This window comes from Meles meles, chromosome 18 (genome assembly GCF_922984935.1).
Source record: "Meles meles chromosome 18, mMelMel3.1 paternal haplotype, whole genome shotgun sequence".
Lineage (NCBI taxonomy): Eukaryota > Metazoa > Chordata > Mammalia > Carnivora > Mustelidae > Meles > Meles meles.
The window spans coordinates 59,589,294-59,610,644 of NC_060083.1; the positions used below are offsets into that span (position 1 = coordinate 59,589,294).

Here is a 21,351-nt window from a genome sequence, read left to right on the forward strand (position 1 = left end):
CCAACTGTCAAAGGGCCACAAACGTCCTGCTCTTGCCCAGTTCCCTCTCTTGGGCCTTCCATACTGATGGATGACTTGCTGGAGAGATACGGTTCTTTAGACACAGAGGCTGGAGGTCCGTGCCTGCCTGGAGAGAGCGAGCCTGGGAACCAGGAGGCGAATGACAAGAATGAGGGGGGGCAGAGCAGTGACCGTGGAGGTGAGGGGGGCAGGGGAAGAGGCGGCAAGGAGCACAGAGGAACCATTGTGTGCACTGGAACCGAGGCCAGAGGGCTTTGCCCTTCACCTCCCTCCCACTGGGCCCCCGGAGGCAGGATAAAGAACCCAGCAGGCTGCCCCCCCCTCCCCTCGCCCCCAGGCTTTCTGGTCAATCCCGCCCCCGCCGGGCCCTGCGCCTCCAGCGGCTCCAGCCTGGGGCGCTGGGAGAAAGAGAGGGACCCTGGAGCAGGCGAGATTTCTCACCACGCACTCCTGCACGGCCAGGTCTTCCCTTCCCTGTGCCTCAGTTTCCCACCAGACTCCAAGGTTTAAAGCGGCGGCTCTTCGGGCCTGATTGAAGCGCCCTCCCGAGCGGGGGACAGGGGAGGCTGCCCTGGCTTTCTCCGCAGCCACCTCCCTCCAAGGTTGAGCTCTCGGGGAGCACCGCCCCGCGTCCCGCGTTTTCCAGGCGCCTAATCCAGGCTTCGACCGCAGCCTTCGCTGGAGGGGAACAGGGAAGGGGGGAGGAGGAGGGGAGGGTGGGCTGGATCTGGCCCTCCCGCTCCCGCACGGAGCCTCCTCCTCCCGCAGCCGCTCGCGTCCCCGCATCGCGTGACCACCGCACTGCGGCTGCCGCGGGGCCCTCCCCTCCCCGTGCCGGATTCCTGGGGAGTGGGGGCTGGGGGCCCGGAGGTTCGAGACCGCGGCCGCGGCGCTGCGAGAGGGTGATGACGCCCCAGCTCCTTCCCACCTCGTTCTTAGTTTTGCGGAGTTTCTCGACCCTGGAGCGCGTCGCTGAGTCACCTTTCCGGAACGCGCTCGGGACGCTCAGGACCCAGCCTGGGCCGCCCCGGGGCCGCGCCAGACGGAAGCGCGCACCACTGTGACGCGCGCCGAGCCCCGGGGCCCCGCGTCCGCGCGTCCCAGCCCGCGCCGCCCCGCTGGCGGGGGACCTCGGGCTCCGCCCCCAGGTGCTGGGTAACCGCGCCGCACTGCCTGCGCCCCCCGGAAGAGACCCCACGGAGGCGTGCCCGAGCCGCGCGCGCCGCGGGGCCTGCCTCCTGTCGATTTTCGGGGGCGTTGGGAAGGGCGAGGCGTGGGGGGGCTGGTGGCGGCAGGCGTGGGCGCGCGAGCACGCGGCGGGCTGGGCCCGGACCACCCCCGCCCCTGCAGGCGGTTCGGCCTTTTCTCGCTTGGGCCCCACCTGGTCAGGTCACCCAGTCGGCTTGGGCAACTCCCTCCTCCGGGTCTCCGCGACCAACCCCCCAGGGACTTAACTCGAGTTGGTCGCGGACACATTCAGGTCAGACCCTTGCCCACGACACGTTTATCTCTCTCTCTCTCACACACACTCACTCACACTCAGACACACGCGTCCCCGTTTGCCTGCGTCGGGGTGAAGACTCCCGGGGCCCCTGCCTCCTCCCGCTGAGCCAGTGGAAGCGGCGGGGGCCGCTCGCCGGTGGTGTGGCTCTCCAGTCCCGCCAGGGACCCTCTACACCTTGTTGACACCGCCAGGCTCTCCCCCGGGTGAGGGGCGTGGGCCTGGGTCGCCCGCTGCGGGGCAGCTTCTCTCGCCCAGGTGAGCCTCGATGGTCCCCTCTGGGGAAAAGATCCAACTTTTAAGGTTCTTGACAAGGCCCCCTCCTCCGGACCGCAGTCCCCCGGCGGGTCACCTGCCTTCCCGGGGTAGGGTGGGGAGGGGGCGCCTGGCTGCCTCGCGCGCGGTGGCTGCGCGGCCGAGCTGCGGCTCCACGAAGCCAAAATAACCCTTCAGGGGAGAACGGGCGCGGCGCAGAGGAGGGGTACCCAGGCGGGCCCGGGCCTCGGGTTCCGGCGGACTGGGGCTGGGGCGCGCCAAGGGGGAAGGCCCCGAGGCGGGAGGTCGCGGCGCCCGGGGGCAACCTGGGGTCCGCCCCGAGCGTGCAGCTCCGGCTCTGGGCGCCGCGGCGAGTTCGCCATCGCGCGCCCGGGACGCTGAGCTCGCGGCGCGCCGCTCGCGGCCGGACCCGGGGCCCCGCGCCTCGCCGACTCCCGCCCCGCGGCGGCGCCGCCTCCCCCTCGCGGGTCGCCCAGTCCGAGCGGTGGGCGCGCGTGGCCGCGTCCCGGGACCCCGCCGAGCGTCTGCGCGTGGCCGAGCCGCGGGCGCTGAGCGTGCGGGAGGCGGCGCGGTGATGCCGGGGGCGGGCGGGCCCAGGCCGCGCCAGGCGCCGGTTCCACCCTCGCGAGCGCAGGGAGCGCGGGGTGTGGCCAGGCCGGGGCCGAGGCACAGCGCCCTCCCCGCACCGCGGCGCCTGGCGGCGAAGTTAAGCTGAAAGTTTGAGGCCAGAGGCGGAGAGGCCGCGCAGCCAGCATCCGTCCGGCGCCCCGGCTGTCGCTCAGACGTGGGGCCGAGCGCCGGGCGAGCCGAGTTCCGCCCTAGGCCGCTGTAGGAACGGAGGTGCCGCCTCCCCGGCAAACCGGACCGACTGGGTAGGGCCGCCCGCCCTGCCTTCTCGCCGCTCGCGGCTCCTGGGCGCCCACTCGGCGCTCGGCTGAGGGAGGCGGCGACCGGCGGCCGGGCTCGGGCTCAGGCCCCGCGCGACCCCGGCGCTGCTCCCACGAGCGAAGCGCGCGTCCCCGCGGCGCTGCCGGGCTTGGGACCCCCGCCGCTCTGGAGCCCGGGGTGGTGGTGGCCCCAGCCACCCGGCCGGCTCGGGGCGGCGATCGCTTCGCGCCGAACTTTGTGCCCCGCGATGTCCGCTCCAGTTCTGGCATTTTTACGCCACTGGACACCCCCCCCCCCCGCCCCCGGCAGTCCCGGGCCGGGTGAGGAGCTGGTGCGACCGAGAGCGCCACGGGGCTCTGACTCATCGTGGGGCCGGAGCCCGACGCCCCTGAGAGGAGAGCCCCCAGGAAGAGACCTCTCGGCCCTGCGGGTGGGGGCTCAGTTCTAGGACGGGAGCGCCCTTGGTGGCACCAGACCTCGGCTCTCGGGACCCCTCAGAGGACTAGGCGATGCCGGAGCGCGCGGCTCCCCGAGCGTGGTCCGAGGATCTAGCTGGGCGCTCCCCAGCTCAGGGGGCTGCTCCGGACTCCGCCAGCGCTGTCTCCTCTCCCTCAGATCCCGCAGCCGCAGGGGATGGCGCGGACGCCTCCACGGCCCCGGCTCCGGGCGGGGAGGGCGAGCCCCTCCGCCGGCACCGCGACGCCCGCCTGGGCAGCACCGATAAGGAGCTGAAGGCAGGAGCCGCCGCCACGGGCTGCTCCCCGACAGCGCCGGGGCCGCCCTGGCAGCGGGAGCCGCGGGTCGAGGTTATGAATCCAGGTTTGTGGGGTCCCGGTGGGGAAGGTCTGGGTGGTGGTGGGGGGGGTCCCCTTCCTCCCTTGCCAGGAAGAATGGCCGGAGTCAGCTGGGCAGAAGAGGGACTGGGACAGTAGAATCACTTTTCCCGAGAAGGCCAGAAGCGGGCCCGGCCCGGCCAGGGACTGGGGCGTCAAGGGCACGGTGCTCCCTCCCGGAGCTCCCCACTGGAGGCCGCTGCCGCCTGCCCCGCTCGGTTGGCTCGCTCACCAGGGGACTTCAGGCCCCACGTTTCCACCCCGGTACCCCTGTTGTGATCCGCGGCCCCCTAGCGGCCGTTTGGGGACGTGGCCTTCTGGGGCTTGTTTTTCCAGCGTGCGGCGCCTGGAGCCTGCCCCGGCCCTGCCGCGTGCTGGTCCTGTTAAACCCGCGCGGGGGCAAGGGCAAGGCGCTGCAGCTCTTCCGCAGCCACGTGCAGCCCCTGCTGGCTCAGACCGATGTCTCCTTCAGGCTGATGCTCACTGGTGAGTGCCTCCCCGAGGGGTTGCGGGGAGCATTCCCTGCCAGGGCCCCTCAGATGCCCCGTGGCCACCCTGTCTCTCCGCAGAGCATCGGAACCACGCCCGGGAGCTGGTGCGGGTTGAGGAGCTGGGGCGCTGGGATGCGCTGGTGGTCATGTCGGGGGACGGGCTGATGCATGAGGTGAGGCACCCCCCCCTTGGGGCTGGGTGTGTGGGGGTCGCTACCCAGGCTGGCCCCCTGCCCCTCACAACCCCTCCCCGTGTTCCAACAGGTGGTGAACGGGCTCATGGAGCGGCCGGACTGGGAGACCGCCGTCCGCAAGCCCCTGTGTAGCCTCCCTGCTGGCTCCGGCAATGCCCTGGCGGCTTCTCTGAACCATTATGCCGGGTGAGAGCCCAGGGTCAGAGTGGGCCTCGGTTTCCCCTCAGCGCCACTCTCCTGCCAGGTTTTCTAAGTCACCAGGTACCGGCGCACCCTTCCCCGTCGGTCCTAGGGTCCTCTCCGGGTGACTCCAGCTGGCTGCCTCCACCTCTCCATCTAGGGACCCAGTGTTCCCCTGCACGCCTCAAGTCCCCAGGCAGAGGAAGGGGAGGGCAGGTGAGGCCTCCTGCCCAGCTCCCTCTGACCTCTCTCCCCTGCAGCTATGAACAGGTGACAAACGAGGACCTCTTGACCAACTGCACGCTGCTGCTGTGCCGCCGGCTGCTGGCGCCCATGAACCTGCTGTCGCTGCAGACGGCCTCGGGGCTTCGGCTCTTCTCTGTGCTGAGCCTGGCGTGGGGCTTCATCGCCGACGTGGATCTGGAGAGCGAGAAGTTTCGGCGTCTAGGGGAGATGCGCTTCACCCTGGGCACCTTCCTGCGCCTGGCAGCCCTGCGCGTCTACAAGGGCACGCTAGCCTACCTCCCCGCGGAACGGGTGGTCTCCCAGGGGCCCGCCCCCGCGGCTGTGGGGCGGCAGAAGCAGCAGGGGCCCGCGGATGCCCACCTCGTGCCCCTGCAGGAGCCAGTGCCCCCGCACTGGACTGTGGTCCCGGAGCAGGACTTCGTGCTGGTGCTGGCGCTGCTGCACACGCACCTGAGCAGCGAGATGTTCGCGGCCCCCATGGGCCGGTGTCCGGCCGGCACCATGCACCTGTTCTACGTGCGGGCGGGCGTGTCTCGGGCCATGCTGCTGCGCCTCTTCCTGGCCATGGAGAAGGGGAGGCACATGGACTACGACTGTCCCTACTTGGTGTACGTGCCTGTGGTTGCCTTCCGCCTGGAGCCCAAGGACGGGAAGGGTGTGTTTGCCGTGGATGGCGAGTTGATGGTCAGCGAGGCGGTGCAGGGCCAGGTGCACCCAGACTACATCTGGATGGTCAGCGGCTGCGTGGAGCCCCCACCCAGCCAGAAGCCCCAGCAGGGAGCTCCTCAAAGAGAGCACTCGTGACTGTGGGCCTCGCCGTGCCTTAGCCTCCTGGTCACCTCGGGGCTCGGAGCGCTGCACCTTCTCCCACGCCTGGAGGGCCTGTCCACAGCTCGTGTGGTGGGCAGGAGGGCCCCTGAAGACGGTGGGAAGGTGGAGGCTGTGCTTTGGAAGGACAGGCTCTGCCTACCCAAGGCCAGAATAAGGCTCTGGGCCAGAAGCCTGGCTGGCTGGCCCTCCCTGCCTGTGGAAGCCACTCCCATTTTGTTTCTGGGAGCCCAACCCCATGAATCAGATCCAAATAAAGTGACATTCCCAGCGTACTGGTCTTACCCTAGGCGTTGGGGAGGGAGTGGGGTCTCGCTCCTGCCAGGCCCTACAACTTCCCATTAGCAATGCCCAGTGGTGGGCAGTGGACTGGCCAATGCGGGGCACTAACTCCTGGTGTCACTTCTGGCGGTGGCCACGGGACCAGGGCTGCGTTTGTTGTTGTCGTCGTCGTCTGTTTTAGCAGGGGTTGGGGTCCTGCCCCAATGATTAAACCACCAGTGGCCTGGGAGAAGCCGGGGAGCTCAGCCAACGGCCTACCCCATGTGGAAGACAGACTCAGAGTCAGCACGACTTACCTGGGGCCGCACAGCCAGCTGGCCTCCGTGAAGGGGGAAAAGGTCTGATTTCTGGGGCATTAGGGAAATGAGCAACAAAGCCACAATGGAGGCAGTTGTTCCCTCCTCAAAGGAGTCTGTTGTCCCTCCAGTGAGGGCTCTAGGGCTCCCCCAGCCTCCTCTACCCGACCCTGCCAGGTCCTTGGCGGGGCGGGGTAGGGGGAGTTAAAAGGAGAAAGCAGGGAGGGGCCGATACCAGGTCCCCAAACTGGAAACCATTTTGGCTTAAAGGCCAGGCCAGGTGCTTCGATGCGGGCTCCCCCAGCGTCTGGAAAGCCCCAGGGACCACAGCCGCTGCTGGCAGATAAGGCTGGAAACCAGCGCTGGAAAGATGGAACACAAGCCGTCCCCACAGACAAGAGCGCTGACCCAGTGAACGAGACCCCGGTCTCCCAAGCCCCGGGACACCCACAACTGCTAAGGCGGAAGGTGCGTGCGCAGACCGGGCAAGGTGGAAGGTGTTGGTGGCGTGAACCTTCTTGGCCACGGGTCTTGCCACCCCCGGGGAGGAATGTATGGGGTGCCCCAGAGGGGAAGAAAGGCGACGGAGCCCAGATGAATGGCAGAGGCAGGTTTAATGGTGCCACCTAGTCTTTTTTTGTACATTGTAATGAGCCAAACAAAAAAAAAAAAATGCAAGTAAAAAAAAAAAAGTGTAATCACACAGCACTTTATACAGACGTCTTAAGCAGTAGGCATTCACATCTCCACATGAACAACGCACTGGGAAGCACAGCCCTACCAGTCACTCCGGATGTTTCTCAAACAAGATACCGACTCGGGGCTCCAAACGCCGCGGCCCGTGGCGCGGCTCCGTCCTTGCGCGCCGGGCGGTTAGGGCCCAGCGCGGGCACGGAGCCGGCTTAAGGCGGACAAGACGCATCATGCTTTGGCTTTTTTTTTTTTTTGTCTTTTTTTCTAATAAGAGTTAATATCTTTGCTTTCGAGATCTTCTTTCAACCTTAAATATTACATACATACACCAAAAAGTACATAGCTGCGGTGTGCTCAACAGCAACCTCTTAACCTGGAGCTTCACATTATCAAAAGCTTAGAAAACCTGTAAACCTCTGGGCCTGTCTGCGAGGAAAAGAGAACCCCTGCGAGCCGCCGCCCTCCCCTCGGATCCAGCCTGCAGTTCGTAAGCGACCAGAGGCCGCGTGGGGCTGGCTCCTTCCTTCTGTGTTCAGTGAGCTACGGCCGCCTCCCAGGGTTAGCATTTGACAGTGCGGGGGCAGAGTGTGCGGGAGAGGCCCCGCACCGGCCCCACCTCGTCGGCGCTGCTGCTCCGCCTCCTGGGGCCCTGGGGTGCGGCGGAGGCCGGAATGCCAGAGCAAGGCACCCGCTGCTGTTTTTCCAGCAGCTCCCCGGTCCTCACTCCGTGTCACCTGTGAGGGGCGCTGCCTTTCCTGGGTAGCCCCCTGAACCCAGCCTGGTCCCAACCTCTCTTAGAGAGCAAGTTCAACAGGCCTGAGAGTTATCCTGGGGTCTAAATGGTCCAGAGCAGAGCCAGGAGTCAGGGACAGCAGCTACAGCTCCCCAGCTAGGGGGACAAGGGAGGGCCGGTGGCGGTGGCAGCAGGGGGGCCTGGGAACAGGGAAGCTACAGGGGCACGGGAGAGGTTGACAGGGGTGGGGGGGGGAGGAACTTCTGGCGCAACCCACACTTCATGCAAGGCACGGCCACTCGTCCTGCTGCCGGGCTGCCCGACACGTGGACCCCCACGGAGCCCTCGTGTCAGGCCCGAGAAGGTCAGCAAGGGAGCTAGTGCCGGGACCCTCTGCCCGGGCGGCAAGTGGAAAATCAGCAACAGGTTTCAGATCCTCTTTGCCACTGGGGGCCGGCCCGTTGAAAGATTGCTTCGGGAAAGAAACGGCAGCATCTCAAGAAACTTCTTGCACTTCAGCATCAAACTCACCTTGGGGAGAGGGCAACGAGGGGCTTCTGCATTGGGGACAAAGGAAAACTGGGAAGACGGGCGATTCCAGGGGAGGGAGTGAGCGGGCAGCAGCTGACCTCTCCCCACGAGACGTTCCTTGCTGGAGGCAAGCGGCTACTTGTCCTCTGTGCTCTCAGGCATGCCCGCCTCTAGCAGAGCGGCCCGGAACTGTGTCAGGACACCCCGGATGCTCTTGATGAAACCCTTGGAAAGCGGGAAGAGCGGGAAGCCGATGTCGGGGTAGCCGCTCTTCTCGGGCAAGAAGCTCCGGTAGCTCTTTCTCCGCTTCTTTGGTTTGACGCTGGGTGGCACCGAGGCGTCAGGCGCTGCCTCCGAAGTCTGGTCTGTGCGGTCCCTGCTAGCTGAGGCCAGGCCCTGGGCGCCGCCCTCCGAGTCTGAGCCCTGGGAGGCCTCTCCGGGGGCCAGCCCTCCGTCCTCAGGTTCTTCTCGGCCGTAGTCGGAAAGCTCGGCCACGGCCGGCGGCTCTGGGGAGCTGCTGTCCTTGGGGATTCCGTTGGGCAGTGCCTGGGCCCTCTCCAGCAGGGCGTGGGTCTCCAGCCAGGACTCGATGCGGTTCACCAGCCGCCAGCCGCCAGTGCGGAAGTGCTGCCGGATCTCCTGCTCGAACACCTCCGGGGGCCGCCGCACCAGCTGGGTCATGGACTGCACCACGCGGATGAGCGCCATTTCGTTGTAGCAACGGCTGTTCTCGTACCCCTCCTGCAGGCCCCGGTCGCTGTCGAAGCCCGCTTCATTGTAGTACGGTTCATTCACCAGGATCAGACCTGTGGGGGTGGGGGGTGGGGAGCCCATCAGAGCTGGCCTGAGGATCCCCCGAGGGCGGCCGGAGCTGCAGGCGGAAGGTGGGGGACACGAAGGCCAGAGTCACTGGGCCCTCCAGCAGCTTCCCCACAACCACCCCCATCCTGCCCACTGTACCTTGGATGGAGATGAGCACCTGGAGAAGGCTGGACTTGCTCGTCCACCTCTCTGTCCCCTGAAACACACACACACAGCACGATCACCTCTGCCCAGACGCCCACCCCTGGCCAGGTGTCCTTCGCCCTGGCTGGCTGGCGTTGCACTCACCTTTCCGATCCACGTGCCCAGGAGGCTGACGCACACCTTCCCGTTGTCATACAGGTTGGGGTTCAGGCGGCCACTGCACTGGGAGAGGTAGCAGAAGTGGGGGGGCACGGCTGGGTAGATGTTGGGGAGCTGGATGTCGAACAAGTAGAGGCCATCCTCGTAGGGGGTGCGAGTGGGGCCCTTGATTAGGGCCGAGAAGAGGTCCTATAGGGAGGGAAGGCGGAGGTTGGTGGGCGCTTCTGCACATGGTGCCTGCTTGGATCGGGGGGCAGGGGTGTGTGCGCGGGGGGTGGGGGCAGCACCCAGGGACTCCAGACACCACCCGCTACGGAGGAGCTAAATGGAAACATCCCTGTGTGGGCCTACGCAGCATCTGTCCACTCTGATATTAATGGGATTATCCCAACCTGTTTTTACTTCACCAGGTGTTTTTCATCGCAAGTCATTACTTTAAATCTTGCTCCTTAAAAGCCCTGCCCCAAGCCCACCCCGACCCAGGCCAGCGACAATCACAACTAGTTAGAAGATGAAAGAACGGTGCAGGGGGGCGAGGCTACACCTGCTTTTAGGGAACCAGAGGGAGCAGGGGGTCCGGAACCCCGCCGCAATGCTGGCAGACCCCAAGGAGACTCAAGGTCATTAGTCCTCGGGGAGACGCCCCGCAGACGCTGTGTGTCTGCGTCAGGTGCGGGTGGTGGCGCCAACGGCAAGCAGCGAGGCCCGTGACAACGCGGGACGCACAGACAGCGAAGGCGGAGGACCGACGGCAAGGACAGAATCCGCTCCCGCACGTTGTTATGGGGGTCACCCTGCGGGCCTCAAGACAATGCACTACGTTCCTGTCCCTCCGAGTGAGACTCGGAAAAAATGCCATTCCCTTCTCTCAGCAGAGCTGAGACAGGCTGGACTTTTCCAAAGTTTTACTAAAACTCAAGAAAAAGCGAAAGTGTCATTAAGAACCCTGAGCAGCCAGGGTGGGGGGTGTGGGGGGATGGGGTGCCTGGGTGCCCGGCATTCAGGAGGGCCCGTGGTGGGTGAGCACTGGGTTACATACAACTGATGAGTCACTGACCTCCACCTCCGAAACTCATAGCGCAGCCTATGTTAACTGAATTTACTCATTCATTCACTTATTTTTTGAAGATTTTATTTATTTGACAGACGGAGATCCCAAGTAGGCAGAGAGGCAGGCAGAGAGAGAGGGGGAAGCAGGCTGCCCGTCGAGCAGAGAGCCCGATGTGGAGCTCGATCCCAGGACCCCGGGATCATGACCTGAGCCAAAGGCAGAGGCTTTACCCCACTGAGCCACCCAGGCGCTGTTAACTCAATTTAAATAAAATCAAGAGGGGGCACCTGGGTGGCTCAGTCATTAAGCGTCTGCCCTCGGCTCATGTCATGATCCCAGGGTCCTGCGATAGAGCCCCACATTGGACTCCCTGCTCAGCAAGAAACCTGCTTCTTCCTCTCCCACTCACCCTGCTTGTGTTACTTTCTGTCAAATAAAATATTAAAAAAAACACAAAAACAAAAACCAGAACCTAAAATGAAGGGAAAAAAGAAAAAAGAACCCTGAGCAGTCCCACTCTGGGGTCTCCAGCCTGCCGCAGGCAGGGCCAAGCGGTGCCTCTCTTCCATTCTGTGGCCCCTCTGACCAGGGCTGCGCTGCAGCCAGGGCCGGGGTCAGACTCAAGCTCAGTGTCTCGCACACCGCGCAGCACCCAGCAGGGGCCCAGTGGAGGTGTGGACTGAATGAGGTGCCGGACCGGGCTTGCCTGTGCCTGGAACGGGGAAGCGCTCACACCGCCTCCGGCGGCACAACACAACCCTGGGCCGGGCCGCAGGAAGAGGGGCGGAGAAGGCAGTGGGACATGGCCACGTGGGGGAGGACTAGCCTGTAGCCAAAAGAGAAGGAACCAGGTCACGAGCACCCACATCAGTAGGTCTCAAACACGAGCCCACTGAGCAAGAAAAGCAAACCGCAGACGATGCGCACGGTGCCGGACCGTTCACGTGAGACAAGTCACAGAACGATGTTTCTGGTGGCACAGGACAACGTGAACACATAAAAGGTCTTCTGCAGGAGACCCACAAGACTCCTGAAGTCAGGACAGCGAGGGGCTGGGCGAGGACTGGTCAAAGGCAACGTCAGCTTTTTCTGTGATGTTCCAGTAATTCAAAAGAACAGTACTCAGGTAATAACTGTACTTTCAAACTAACTTGTAAAAGGAGGGGGAAAAGAACATACCGTGTGGTCGAGACACGGGCCTGGGAGTCCTCCCCGCTGCCCCCACCCCGACTGAGTCGGGTTCCCTGCCCTGTAAGGGGTGTGGGCGGCCTCCCGGGCTGCTCAGTCCCGGGGCTCCAGGTGTCCAGAGCCGGCCGCCTCCGCGGCACCAAGCACCCACGCAAGCAGGCCCGCACCAGCCTGCACCGAGCGCGCTCCAGGCTACTTGCCATTCTATCCTCAAAGGTCTTGACCATGATGCCGTCAGGCAGCGAGGTAGCCAGCAGGGCCATCTCCTTCCGTACTGTGCTGAAGAACTTCTTGGCTTCCGGAGGCTGGAACTCAATTTTCTTAAAAGAGTGATTTGCTAGAAGGGGAACAAAGAGGGGTCAGCCCGTAACGGCAAGCCCTGAGCGCTCTACCTGGCCGCCGCCCCTGTGGGCCCCGACGGAGCAGCTGCTGGGTGTGCTCCCCAGACGGCGAATATAAGCCCCCAGGCTTCGCACCCACTAGCCTGGCATCCGCACCAGTGACCACACCAGAGAACCAGTGACCACACCAGGGAACCAGTGACCACACCAGGGAAATGGTTTCCTCGCTCGGGCGGCAGCTGGGAGCAGGGAGGGGAGCGGCGCAGAGAAGGTGAACTCACAGGGCGCGAACTCCAGCACGGAGAAGACCTCGCCCTTAGCACTGGTGAAGGTGACGCCGGGCTTGCCGCCGCACTGCTGGCAGAGCACGGGGGTCTCGCTGGGCCACTCGGCCTTCGCGGGTGACTGCCCTTCGGGTCGCTCCTCCTTGCGCTCCGTGTCCGGCACTGCCTCCATCTTCTCCTCCTCTGCGATGGCCACGTTGTCCAGCGTCTTCTTGAGATTTTCCTGCAGTTTCTTGATGTCATCTAGAAACTTCTTCTCCCGAGTGGGTTTCTCGGGCTCCACCGTGGGGGAGGTGGGGGAGCCCGTCAGAAGCTGCTCCACGGTCATGTTCTTGAGGCTCTCCAGGATCTTGATGGCCTCTTTCAGCTCCCGGAAGCTCTTTGGCGGCCCGTCCTTGCCAGCCTTCTCCATCAGCCCCGCCACGGGGGCAGCCATGGCCACAGCCCCCTGGATGGCGGCTGTGGCGGCCTCTTCGCTGATCACCACCCCCTTGTCCTCCTCGGGCGCTGCCGGCGGCTCAGCGGGTGGGATGGGGGGCTCCTCGATCTTGGGGTGCTCGTCCTCCACCAGCCCGTTGTCAGTCTCCCAGCTGTCGCTGTCGTCTTCCCACTCATCCGAGGACGCCCCGCTGCTGCTGCCTTCCACGGAGTCATAGTCCGACTCCTCAATCTCAGACTCGATGTTGTACAAGTGCTGGGGGCAGACGGGCACCAGGCAGCTCAGAGAGGCTCTGCCGGGCTCCGGGGCAGACCCCCAACCCTGAGCTGGCGGTTGAGGCCTCAGTGCGCCCCCTCCAGCCTCTCCCCACTTCCCGCTCTGGACTCTGCTGTTGGGCCTCTCCGTGTCCCTGGGTCTCTGGGAGGGGCCTCTGCCTGCCCCACACCCGCCCGCAGGGCTTGAAGCCCCAGTCCGCAGCCAAGGGCTGTTCTGGGCTCCTCTGCCCCCGTGTCAACTGGCCACCATTAGCCGTCGGTGGCAAATCCAACCCCGCCCCCGGAGGATTCGGGCAGCCCCCTCTGTGGCTACGAACATGCACTAGGAGTGGGAGGTTCAGCAGAGCTGGACTGTGTCACATCCTGTTCCCGTGTTCCTGGAACAGCCGCCCAGACCAAGGGGTGAGCCACTCCCTCCCGCACCCCATAAAGGGGCCAGGAGAGGGGGGCTGGGAAGGGAGGATCCGCTCCAAGGGGCAAATAACCAGTACAGAGAACAGCTGAGCTGGGACGGGGACGCCACCGCTGTTCCTCTCTCTGCCTGATCGGGGACGTTTTCCTAGAAATGTTGGTGGGAAAGACTCTGTCCTAGAGCAAGCAAAGCTGCACTTCTTAGCATGGGGAGAGGGGGACGCAGCAAACCCAGAAGGCTTGTGACAATCTGCACACACCCGGCAACCTGGGAGCCTTCCAGGTGGGGCAAGACTCGGGCCAGTTGTGGGCGCCTCCCCCCTGCTCTCCTGCGTCCCGCCCCCCATCCCAGCACGCGGCAGGTGATGCCCCCTTCTTCCCAGGCTCTCCCTGAGACCCACACACCCAAAAGAAGAGACCCTCACCGGGAAGCTCTGCGAGCCTGTCCTGTTCCTTGAGAAGGGACAGGGGACAGGCCAGGGCTCCCAGCCCAGCGGCCACGGCTGTGAGCCAACTGGTTGGGGCCGGGGCTCACCTGGGGCAGGATGATGGTCTTTGAGTTGTCGGCCCACACCACTTCCACCTTGCTGCTGACGTCCACGCGGGCCACTTGGCCAACCGATGGCTGCGGGGCAAATGGGACAGGGTCAAGGGAGGAGCTCTCTGAGGGGACAGGGAGGGCCAGAGCACCTCTAAAAGGGAGCTCTGGCAATGGGTAACAAGGGTGAGACGATGAGAAGGGAAGGGACACGGGTGCCCGCCAGAGGCCACACGCGGTGAGCAGCTCAAGCATGGGACCCTCTGGTTCCAACACAGGCAGTCACGGGCACAGACCCCTGCTAACGCCCTTCCTACTCGTAGCATCTGCTCTCACCAGGTCTTCCTGATACTCTCGGGATGGGCTTCCTGCCACAGGACTTTTGTTTCCACTCTTCCTCTGCTTGGCCCCAGGCGATGCTCCTACCTCCTCACCAAGGCCCATGGTGAGGCCATCACAGCCCCTCCTCCAGCCGCTCCCGCGCCCGTACGGCACTCAGGACCAGGAGCTGGAGCCACCAGGGCTCAGGGAGCAGCTACATGAAGTCGGACCCTGACCCTGACTGGCAGGAGAAGCCCTGGGGAGGCCATCAGGCAGCGGCCCTTCTGGGGAAGACACAGGAGGCGGATGGGGAGCCCAGAGGTCTTCCAGATCTGGTCTCGTGGGGCCCCCTGGCGGCACCTCCAGGGCCTGCAGATGCTGGACGGGATGCAGAGAGACAGCCCCCCACCCTGAACTGGCGGGGAGCCCTACCTCATCCTCCTTATGAGGAGCTCCGTCCTCGGTATTGCCAATGCGGATGACGATGTCGGTGGTGCGGAACCGGAAGTCGGGGTGGTCGGCAATGTCGTAGACGCTCACGTCCTCCTCTTCTCCGATCAGCTGGAGGACAGGACGGGTTGTCACGAGCGCAGGGGCCGCACACCCAGCGCACCCCGAAGCAGCAGGGTGGCCTGCACACACCCACCTCCACGTCATCCCCACTTGGCCGCAGCTTGAACCACTTCACCATGCAGGTCCGGCCCACGTGGTCCCCAGACTGCACCACACCATAGACAGCGGGGTCCGGACAGCTCTGGACTGGGGAACCAGAGCAGAGAACGTCTCAGGAGCTGTGGTGGCGCCGCCCACCACCCCCGACATCCCAACCATGGCAGGGCACACAGCCCCGAGGCTCCCTGGCTAGGCCGGGGGAGGCCGGAAAAGGCTGTCCCAGTCCTTGAAAAAGCGAGTCACCTTCCAAGAGGGAGTCTCCTCCCTGCCCGAGACCTCCCGCCCACCCTTCCCAAGCCCGGCCCAGGCCCTTGGCCAGGCGGCCGTCTAGAGCCGGCACTACCTCGTTTATCCACCACGAAGTCTCCGGGGCAGAACTCGTTGTTGTCCAGGTGGTGCACAGGAAAGAGGTCGTTGGAGCGAATGTTGCACTCCACGGAGCCGTCCTGCCACATGACGTCTGCCGAGGTCATGGTGGTCACCACCTCCACGGCCACCCTGCGGGCGCGGCACAACCAGCCAGCCAGGCCGCACAAAATGAGCGGGAAGGAAGACAAACAGGTCCCTATGTGCTCGCCTACACCTCCTGCGCCCTGCGCCCTCCTCTGAGAAAGGTCTCACTTGGGAGAGCTCAGCGAATGTGGTCCCAGAGGCCAGACTCAGGGCCAGGGCCACTACGCTACCTGCCACCCCCACTCCCAGATCTCTCCTTTCCACCCAGGCCAACCCTGGGCACCGATGTCGCCTCAGCTGGGCACCCCCGAGCCTGCAGAGGGCTCACAGCCCGTGTGTGTGTGTGTGTGTGTGTGTGTGTGTATAGGTGCCAAAGGGACGGCGTGAGGCTGGACCCTCGGCCAGGAGGGAGAAGTTGCCCTCCGGGTTTACCTGTCCCCTGGCTTGAAGTCACGAGTGATTTTATTCTTCTTCCGCTTGTGTTTTCGCTTTAAGTTCTTGATCGACAAGGGGATGCTCTTCTTCCTGCTCGTGCCGCTGCCGCTCTGGGAGGAGGTGGTGGAGCTGGCCGAGGAGGTCACCGAGCTGGTGTCATCCGTGTCGTCAGCAGCCTCGTCATCTGCGTCCTGCTCGGCCGAGTGCAGCCTGTCGTCCCCGCCCTCCTTCAGCAGGAAGGGGGGCAGCTGCTCACCCGCATCCTGGGCCTCCTCCGAGCCCTCGTCCTGCATCTCCACCGGGCTGGCGGATCCGTCAGGCGTCTCCTCGGGGCTGACGGACCCTGCTTCGCTCTTGGCTTTGGCCCCTCCTTTCTTCCCTGGGTCCTCCATGGAATGGTCTCTGGGGCACTGCGCATCCGGGGGGCAGGACATGATCCTCACGACCTGCTTCTTCAACAGACGCTTCACCTGGGAGGGCAGAGCAAGGAGGACGGGCGCTGTGGAGCCGCAGGGCCAGCACGGCCCCACCCTGGGCATGGGGGACACCCAGGCGGCTTGCGGGGGGGCAGCTATACACACCTAGGTGGCCTGCAAGGGTGATCAGGGCTGCCCCCCAAGGCCTAAAGCACAGACTGTCCTTCCTGGCTGTGGAAATAGCTCAAGGCCAGTTCCTCAAATGCCCACCGATCCCAACCCCAAGGACATACCTTCTTGGCCATAGAGCCCTCCCCCTGGGCGCAGTGTTTTTCTGGACATTCACAGGCAATCTTGGCCGGCTCTACCTTGGCTGGGAAGACATACAGACAGCGCTCCCCCAGCTGCCGCTGAGCATGGTCAAAGCATCCGAGACGCTTCACCCTGGGAGGGAGAGAAGCGGGGACTGGGCCACGGCTGATGACAGCGCCCCGCACACCACCCTCAACCTCGGCTCCCCTACGACTCTGGCCCGGAGACCTGCTCAGGCGTGCCATTGGGGCTGGAGTGGGCACGCTGGGGCCGCTCACCTGCCTAGGTTTTCCTGAGTAATGACAGAGGGCGGGGGGCTGACGCTGTCCGTGCCCCCTGGACAGAAACTCTTGGTAATCCACGTGACTTTCAGCTCTACAACCTGCACCTGGGGATGGTGGGGGGGACAGGGCCCTGGTCAGCAGCTAACAGCTCTCAGTCCAGCAGCTGCCCAGAGCCCACCTGCCCTCCAGAGCAAGAAGCGGGTCATCACAGTACAGCGCCCCAAGCAGGACACCCCCACAGCGGCTCCACTTGTAACCACCACAGCCTCACCCCGGGGGCCCCTGCCACTCGCCACCTTGCTCTGGCGGGGTCGGTCAGGCTGGGGGTCATGTGCCTCGCCGTCACCCCATGAGCACACCCTGGCTTCCCTTTACTTAGAGCCCTTTCCCATCAAAGGGCTAAGGAGTAGGGCTTAGGCCTCGGAGCAGACAAGGCGGGAGCGGGCTGCAGCTCAGCTCTGGGGCAGGAGGCTGAGGAGGTGCCCCCCCCACCCCAGGAAGAGGCCCCTACCTCTTCCACTACCACTCGGAATTTGCTCTTGGTGCTGAGCACAGGCTTGACCCCCGACAGCCACTGGACGCTAGAGAAGATCTTGGCAGGGCCAATGAGCACCTGGCCCGGGTAGAAGCCATAGGAGTCATCAAAGAAGAGACCCTGCGGGGTTTGGGGCCAGAGGAAAAGTCCTTGTGAGTGGGACCTCCTCGAGGGCCGGAGCTCTCCGCATCCACCCCTTCCCTCGCCTCACCCCTGCATGCTGCCCCCCACCCCCAAGCTGGAACAGAGCCTCGAGCTCCAGAGCAGAAGCTCTCAAACCAAAGTGCGTATGAGTCAGCCGGCGAGCTTTTGAGAAGGCACATCTGACTCATTCTAACACACTCTCGAGGCCATGTCCACGTTGTTGGTCAGGAGACACTTCGAGGACTCTCGAGGGCAGCAGTCCCCAAACCTGTTTGCTCTTGTAACCTCCACACCGCCATACTTACTTATAAAGCACGGTCATACACGACTGTTCTAGAGTATCACAGCATAACAACAAGTGTACAGACTCTACTGCCGTAGATATTTTTTTAAAGAATGAGCTCGAGTTAACAAAATGCAAAGAAAAGTTCCAACACCTCCTGCCCACACCCAGACTTCTGGACGTTCTGGTACGCACGCGCCCCTTTTGTTGGAAACCACTCGGCCCAGAGGCACACCTGCTTAGCCTGGGCTACCCCCAAGCTGGCTGCTAGGCAGTCCTCCTTCCCGTGCAGCCCAGGGGGCAAAGGAACATGAATCCTGCCCCCCCCAAGCCCGCCCCCTAAGAAGCCTGCATGGGGGGGGGCACACGTACAGAGTCGCTGACGTGGGGGCAGACATCGTAGAGCTTGGCGCCATCTTCTGTGTTCATGGAGCACCTGAAACGGCGAACAGGGGTTCGGTCCATGGGGCACAGTGACAGAGCCCCAGGGGAGGCGAGGCCGCAGGACACACAGCGGTGCCGACCAGTATCACAAGGAGTTACCCGGAGGCATCGATAATGCTGGCAGGCCCTGCGATGGCGGGATTCACTCCTACCCACAGCTCGGCCTCCACATTTGCACAAGTAACTCCCTCAAAACAAACCAGACCCTAACCCATACGGGAGAGCTCGCGACCATTAAAGAGTGTCTAAAATAGAGCATCAGCCCCTAGCGGATACTCTAAACGAGGCCAGGGCGACAGGAGACCAGTCCATGGTCGGGCCCCGAGTGCCTGCAGTACATGTCTTCACGGGCCCCGGGAGAAAACACCCTTGGCTCCTTGTCCCCGGGCGGCCCCTGCGCCGCCCCGTATGGCGAACTGCGTACCTGGCACCGTTGGACAGCTTCAGGATGATCTGGTTCTTTAAGTCATAGACCTTCCCCAACCAGCAGTCATAGGCAATGTAGTCGCCATACATGAAAGGCTGCAGACGGAGGGAACGGGGGCTGAGAGGCGGCAGGTGCACTGGTACGCAGCACACCCGTCCCTCTCTGTACCCTGAGACACAGGAGGAGGGAGCCAGAGCGCTTCCCGCCTGGGCCAACTGGCCATGGCCTAAGGAGCTGGCCTTCCCCACCCCTGGGGAGTTCTGGGCCACAGCCCAGCTCCCCTTCCCAGGGTGGAGGAGGCCGTGGCGGGCAGCTGCCTCGTGGCAAGGAGACAAAACCAGAATACCATTCTCCTCTGAAAGGAACCAAGGCTCTTTGGACAAATGATCCAGGGCTGGATCAGGAAAGGTAGAAAGTCAGAAAGTGCTTAAAAAGCAAAGAAAAAAAAAAAGGAGAGAGATAAGGTATAAAGGACACCGATGTCAGCTCAAAGGGGCTCTTACTGGCCAAATCGGGGATAATTCAAGCAACAAAACAAATAATGGTAGTCACGGATTACAACCGATTGGACAAAACAGGAATCTGAGTCCACCCAGATGTAAAAAACAAATGAATAAATTCACAAATGAGGCTGAAGCCTCAGCCCTTCCACACAGAATGCCGACTTCTCAACATAAGGAAGAACACGGGCTTTGTACTACAGCCCCCAGAGACCGTCAGAGGCTGTCGGAGCCCTGGCTGTGGGGGCGGGGGCAGGGGGAGGCTCACAGAGGCCAGGGCCAGCAGACTGGGGTTTCACAAGCGACAGGTTATTGCCGCCATCTCAGAGCACCTCCTCACAAAGCAGAATCTGTCGCAAAGGCGTGCGAGGGGACTTCGTGGGGAGGTGTGGCAGACACGGCTAGGATCAGAGTCAAACCCCACCCCCGCCCCGGGCAGTGGCCTCCGGACACAGGGGGCCAGGCAGAGCTCAGGGGTCACTGCGCGGCCCTGCTGAGGATGCAAGTGCCTGGGTCTGGTCAGGAGGCGACCGCACAGAGCTCCACGCTGAGGGTCGGCCCGTGGAAGGTGCCAGGGGGTGGATGAAAAGCAAGACTGGGGAGTGGTTCCAGATGAGGAATCCAAGCGCTGACAGCTCCAGGCAGACTGTGCTCCTGAATGGAATCCTGGACCGGAGGGGGAGAAAGGGTACGGGGGGACAGCTGCGCCCCAGCGCTGACTTCCTAAACTGGGGGCCAGGGGCCACGGGGCATTCTATCCGTAGCCGGCTTCCCAAGGCTTCAGAGAGAAGAGCGGCAGCGAGAAGGAAATGGGGGGACGGGAGAAAGAAGGTCATGATGGGGCAAATGGAGGGAAAGGCTCACAGCCAAGGAGCCCGAGGACGCAGGGAGCACAGGAACTCACAGCTTCTCCCGAGTTTGAAATCACTTAGAAAAGAAATGAACGAAGAAATTTGTTTTTCAAAAAGGAAGCGACAGAGAGGAAAGGAAGCGAGGTAATGAGAGTCACAGCAGCCAGCGACGCTGGAGGCACAGGGATGTGCCCGACCTCACGCCCCAGCAGCCCCAGGCACTGCCCTGGGCACACACAAGCAGGCTGTCCCCCTGCCTGAGTGCCGGGCGGGTGCAGCAGGGGTGCGGGGGCCGCGGGAGGGGGGCTGTCAGGCAGGGCCTCTCACCCAGATGTGCTGGAGGTCCTTGCTGTTAACGGGGTAGACGATGCAGTTGGTGCCGATGAGCTTGACCGCACAGTCGATGCTGACGTCGATCACGGTGCCGCACTGACTGTCCTGGGGAGGAGAAGGCATCCAGGCGCGAGGAGGCGCACGGTCCCTGCCACCAGGGCAGACCCGGCCCAGACCATACCCAGGCCACCCCCGCACCAAGACTCACGGTGGATCGCATGTGCCGGACCACGTCCCGCGGCACCACGGAGCGGTCCTCGAGCTTCAGCTGAGGAGGAGAGCACAGTGTGACACCATGGCCTCTGATGTCCGCGGAAGCTGCATCTTTCTCCCAACTTCTCACCCACGTGTTCACACGCGTCCAGCTGGCCGCACAGAGCCCGGGGGCAGCTTCGGCACGTGCCGCAGCCCGCTCTGATCGCACCCAGACCGAGAGGCCGACCCTCAAACGCTGCCTCCCCACCCGGCAGAGGCAAGCACAATGGGGATGGACAGTCACTGCGACCGTATGGGGCAGTAGTGCGAAGTGGCAGATGGCAGAAGGGCCTCGCCCTCATGAAGGGTTCGGCAGCCCCTCACCCGGCAAAGCACTTTGCTGGGAGTGAAATCCTTTTTCTCCTTTCTCCAAGCGCCTGCCCGGCCCCTGCTGCTGAGCGCTGAGCAGAGAGGGCGGAAGGTGAGTGTGACACGGGTCACCCCGAGGCCTGCTATCACTCGACACGACCTTCTAATCTGGGCTATCCTCTGTGGCCAGCCGCAGCCCAGTCCGTATCTCGTGCGCTGTGGAGGCCCGCGGGTGTGGGCTAACTCAGGACGGCCGGCTCCGGGCCCGGCCACGTGCACGGCGAGCACCTGACCCATCCTGCTGCAAACACCCCGCAGCAGCGGCCTCTGAGGACAGCTGGGCCCCTCGAGAGCCCTCCCTTCCCTCTGCCAGGCCCAGGGCCTGGCAACAGGCAGGCAGAAGACGGTCCTCCACCAGGCCAGCGTGTCTCGCTTGCTGGCTCCGCTAACCCGGGGCGCTGCTCCAGAGTTCTTCATGGAGCCGTGGGTGAGGCTCTGCGACTACCCATCTCTTCGGGACGGGCACCTCCAACACCCCAAACCACAGGGAAGCGAGAGCTGTTCTCTTAAACAACGCCCAACCCAAGACCCCTAAGGTCACTGCCCCTACTCCAAGGCCTGGAGCATGGAAAGGTGACCACCCTGGAACGAGAATGGAGACATTAAAAATATGACCCTGGCTCAAGGTCCCCGAAACTGTGGGGATGACGGCTAAGACAACCCTGCTATCAG

The 21,351-nt window shown here is 63.8% G+C and overlaps 2 protein-coding genes across 5 annotated transcripts in view; one reads left to right on the plus strand and one right to left on the minus strand.

The window, feature by feature from the left end:
* Positions 1 to 1,526: 1,526 nt before the first annotated feature.
* SPHK1 (sphingosine kinase 1) lies at positions 1,527 to 5,733 on the plus strand. 3 transcript variants are annotated; one of them, XM_045986506.1, is made up of 6 exons: positions 1,527 to 1,780; positions 3,302 to 3,505; positions 3,856 to 4,005; positions 4,089 to 4,183; positions 4,275 to 4,390; positions 4,645 to 5,733. In XM_045986506.1, exons 2-6 carry the CDS (start codon positions 3,496 to 3,498, stop codon positions 5,432 to 5,434), a joined length of 1,161 nt encoding a protein of 386 aa, XP_045842462.1. In that variant the 5' UTR covers positions 1,527 to 1,780; positions 3,302 to 3,495; the 3' UTR covers positions 5,435 to 5,733. The 3 variants fall into 3 exon arrangements, with proteins under 3 accessions (XP_045842462.1, XP_045842461.1, XP_045842463.1); XM_045986505.1 differs by lacking the exon at positions 1,527 to 1,780 and adding an exon at positions 2,441 to 2,670; XM_045986507.1 differs by lacking the exon at positions 1,527 to 1,780 and adding an exon at positions 2,678 to 2,994.
* Positions 5,734 to 6,631: 898 nt separating this feature from the next.
* The window catches only part of UBE2O (ubiquitin conjugating enzyme E2 O), a 55,067-nt gene continuing 40,347 nt past the window's right edge, over positions 6,632 to 21,351 (minus strand). Inside the window, exons 2-18 of one of the 2 annotated variants that reach the window (XM_045985062.1) lie at positions 20,264 to 20,323; positions 20,050 to 20,160; positions 18,369 to 18,466; positions 17,873 to 17,936; positions 17,050 to 17,193; positions 16,533 to 16,642; positions 16,311 to 16,386; positions 15,524 to 15,996; positions 14,982 to 15,136; positions 14,613 to 14,725; positions 14,399 to 14,527; positions 13,643 to 13,732; positions 11,980 to 12,676; positions 11,558 to 11,694; positions 9,104 to 9,307; positions 8,954 to 9,011; positions 6,632 to 8,799 (exon numbers count right to left, since the gene is read on the minus strand). In XM_045985062.1, the coding sequence (XP_045841018.1) occupies positions 8,129 to 8,799; positions 8,954 to 9,011; positions 9,104 to 9,307; positions 11,558 to 11,694; positions 11,980 to 12,676; positions 13,643 to 13,732; positions 14,399 to 14,527; positions 14,613 to 14,725; positions 14,982 to 15,136; positions 15,524 to 15,996; positions 16,311 to 16,386; positions 16,533 to 16,642; positions 17,050 to 17,193; positions 17,873 to 17,936; positions 18,369 to 18,466; positions 20,050 to 20,160; positions 20,264 to 20,323 (3,390 nt within the window). In that variant the 3' untranslated portion in view covers positions 6,632 to 8,128. Of the gene's footprint in view, positions 8,800 to 8,953; positions 9,012 to 9,103; positions 9,308 to 11,557; positions 11,695 to 11,979; positions 12,677 to 13,642; positions 13,733 to 14,398; positions 14,528 to 14,612; positions 14,726 to 14,981; positions 15,137 to 15,523; positions 15,997 to 16,235; positions 16,387 to 16,532; positions 16,643 to 17,049; positions 17,194 to 17,872; positions 17,937 to 18,368; positions 18,467 to 20,049; positions 20,161 to 20,263; positions 20,324 to 21,351 lie in introns of both variants that reach the window. The other variant, XM_045985061.1, reaches the window with a different exon arrangement.

What these genes read in the sequence shown, in the direction of transcription:
- SPHK1 (XM_045986507.1), top strand. Translation starts at nt 2,934, where the DNA reads ATGTCCGCTCCAGTTCTGGCATTTTTACGCCACTGGACACCCCCCCCC. An exon ending in CCCCCCCCCCGCCCCCGGCA is followed by an intron (nt 2,995 to 3,301) that starts GTCCCGGGCCGG and finishes CCTCTCCCTCAG; the next exon opens with ATCCCGCAGCCGCAGGGGAT. An exon ending in GGTCGAGGTTATGAATCCAG is followed by an intron (nt 3,506 to 3,855) that starts GTTTGTGGGGTC and finishes TTGTTTTTCCAG; the next exon opens with CGTGCGGCGCCTGGAGCCTG.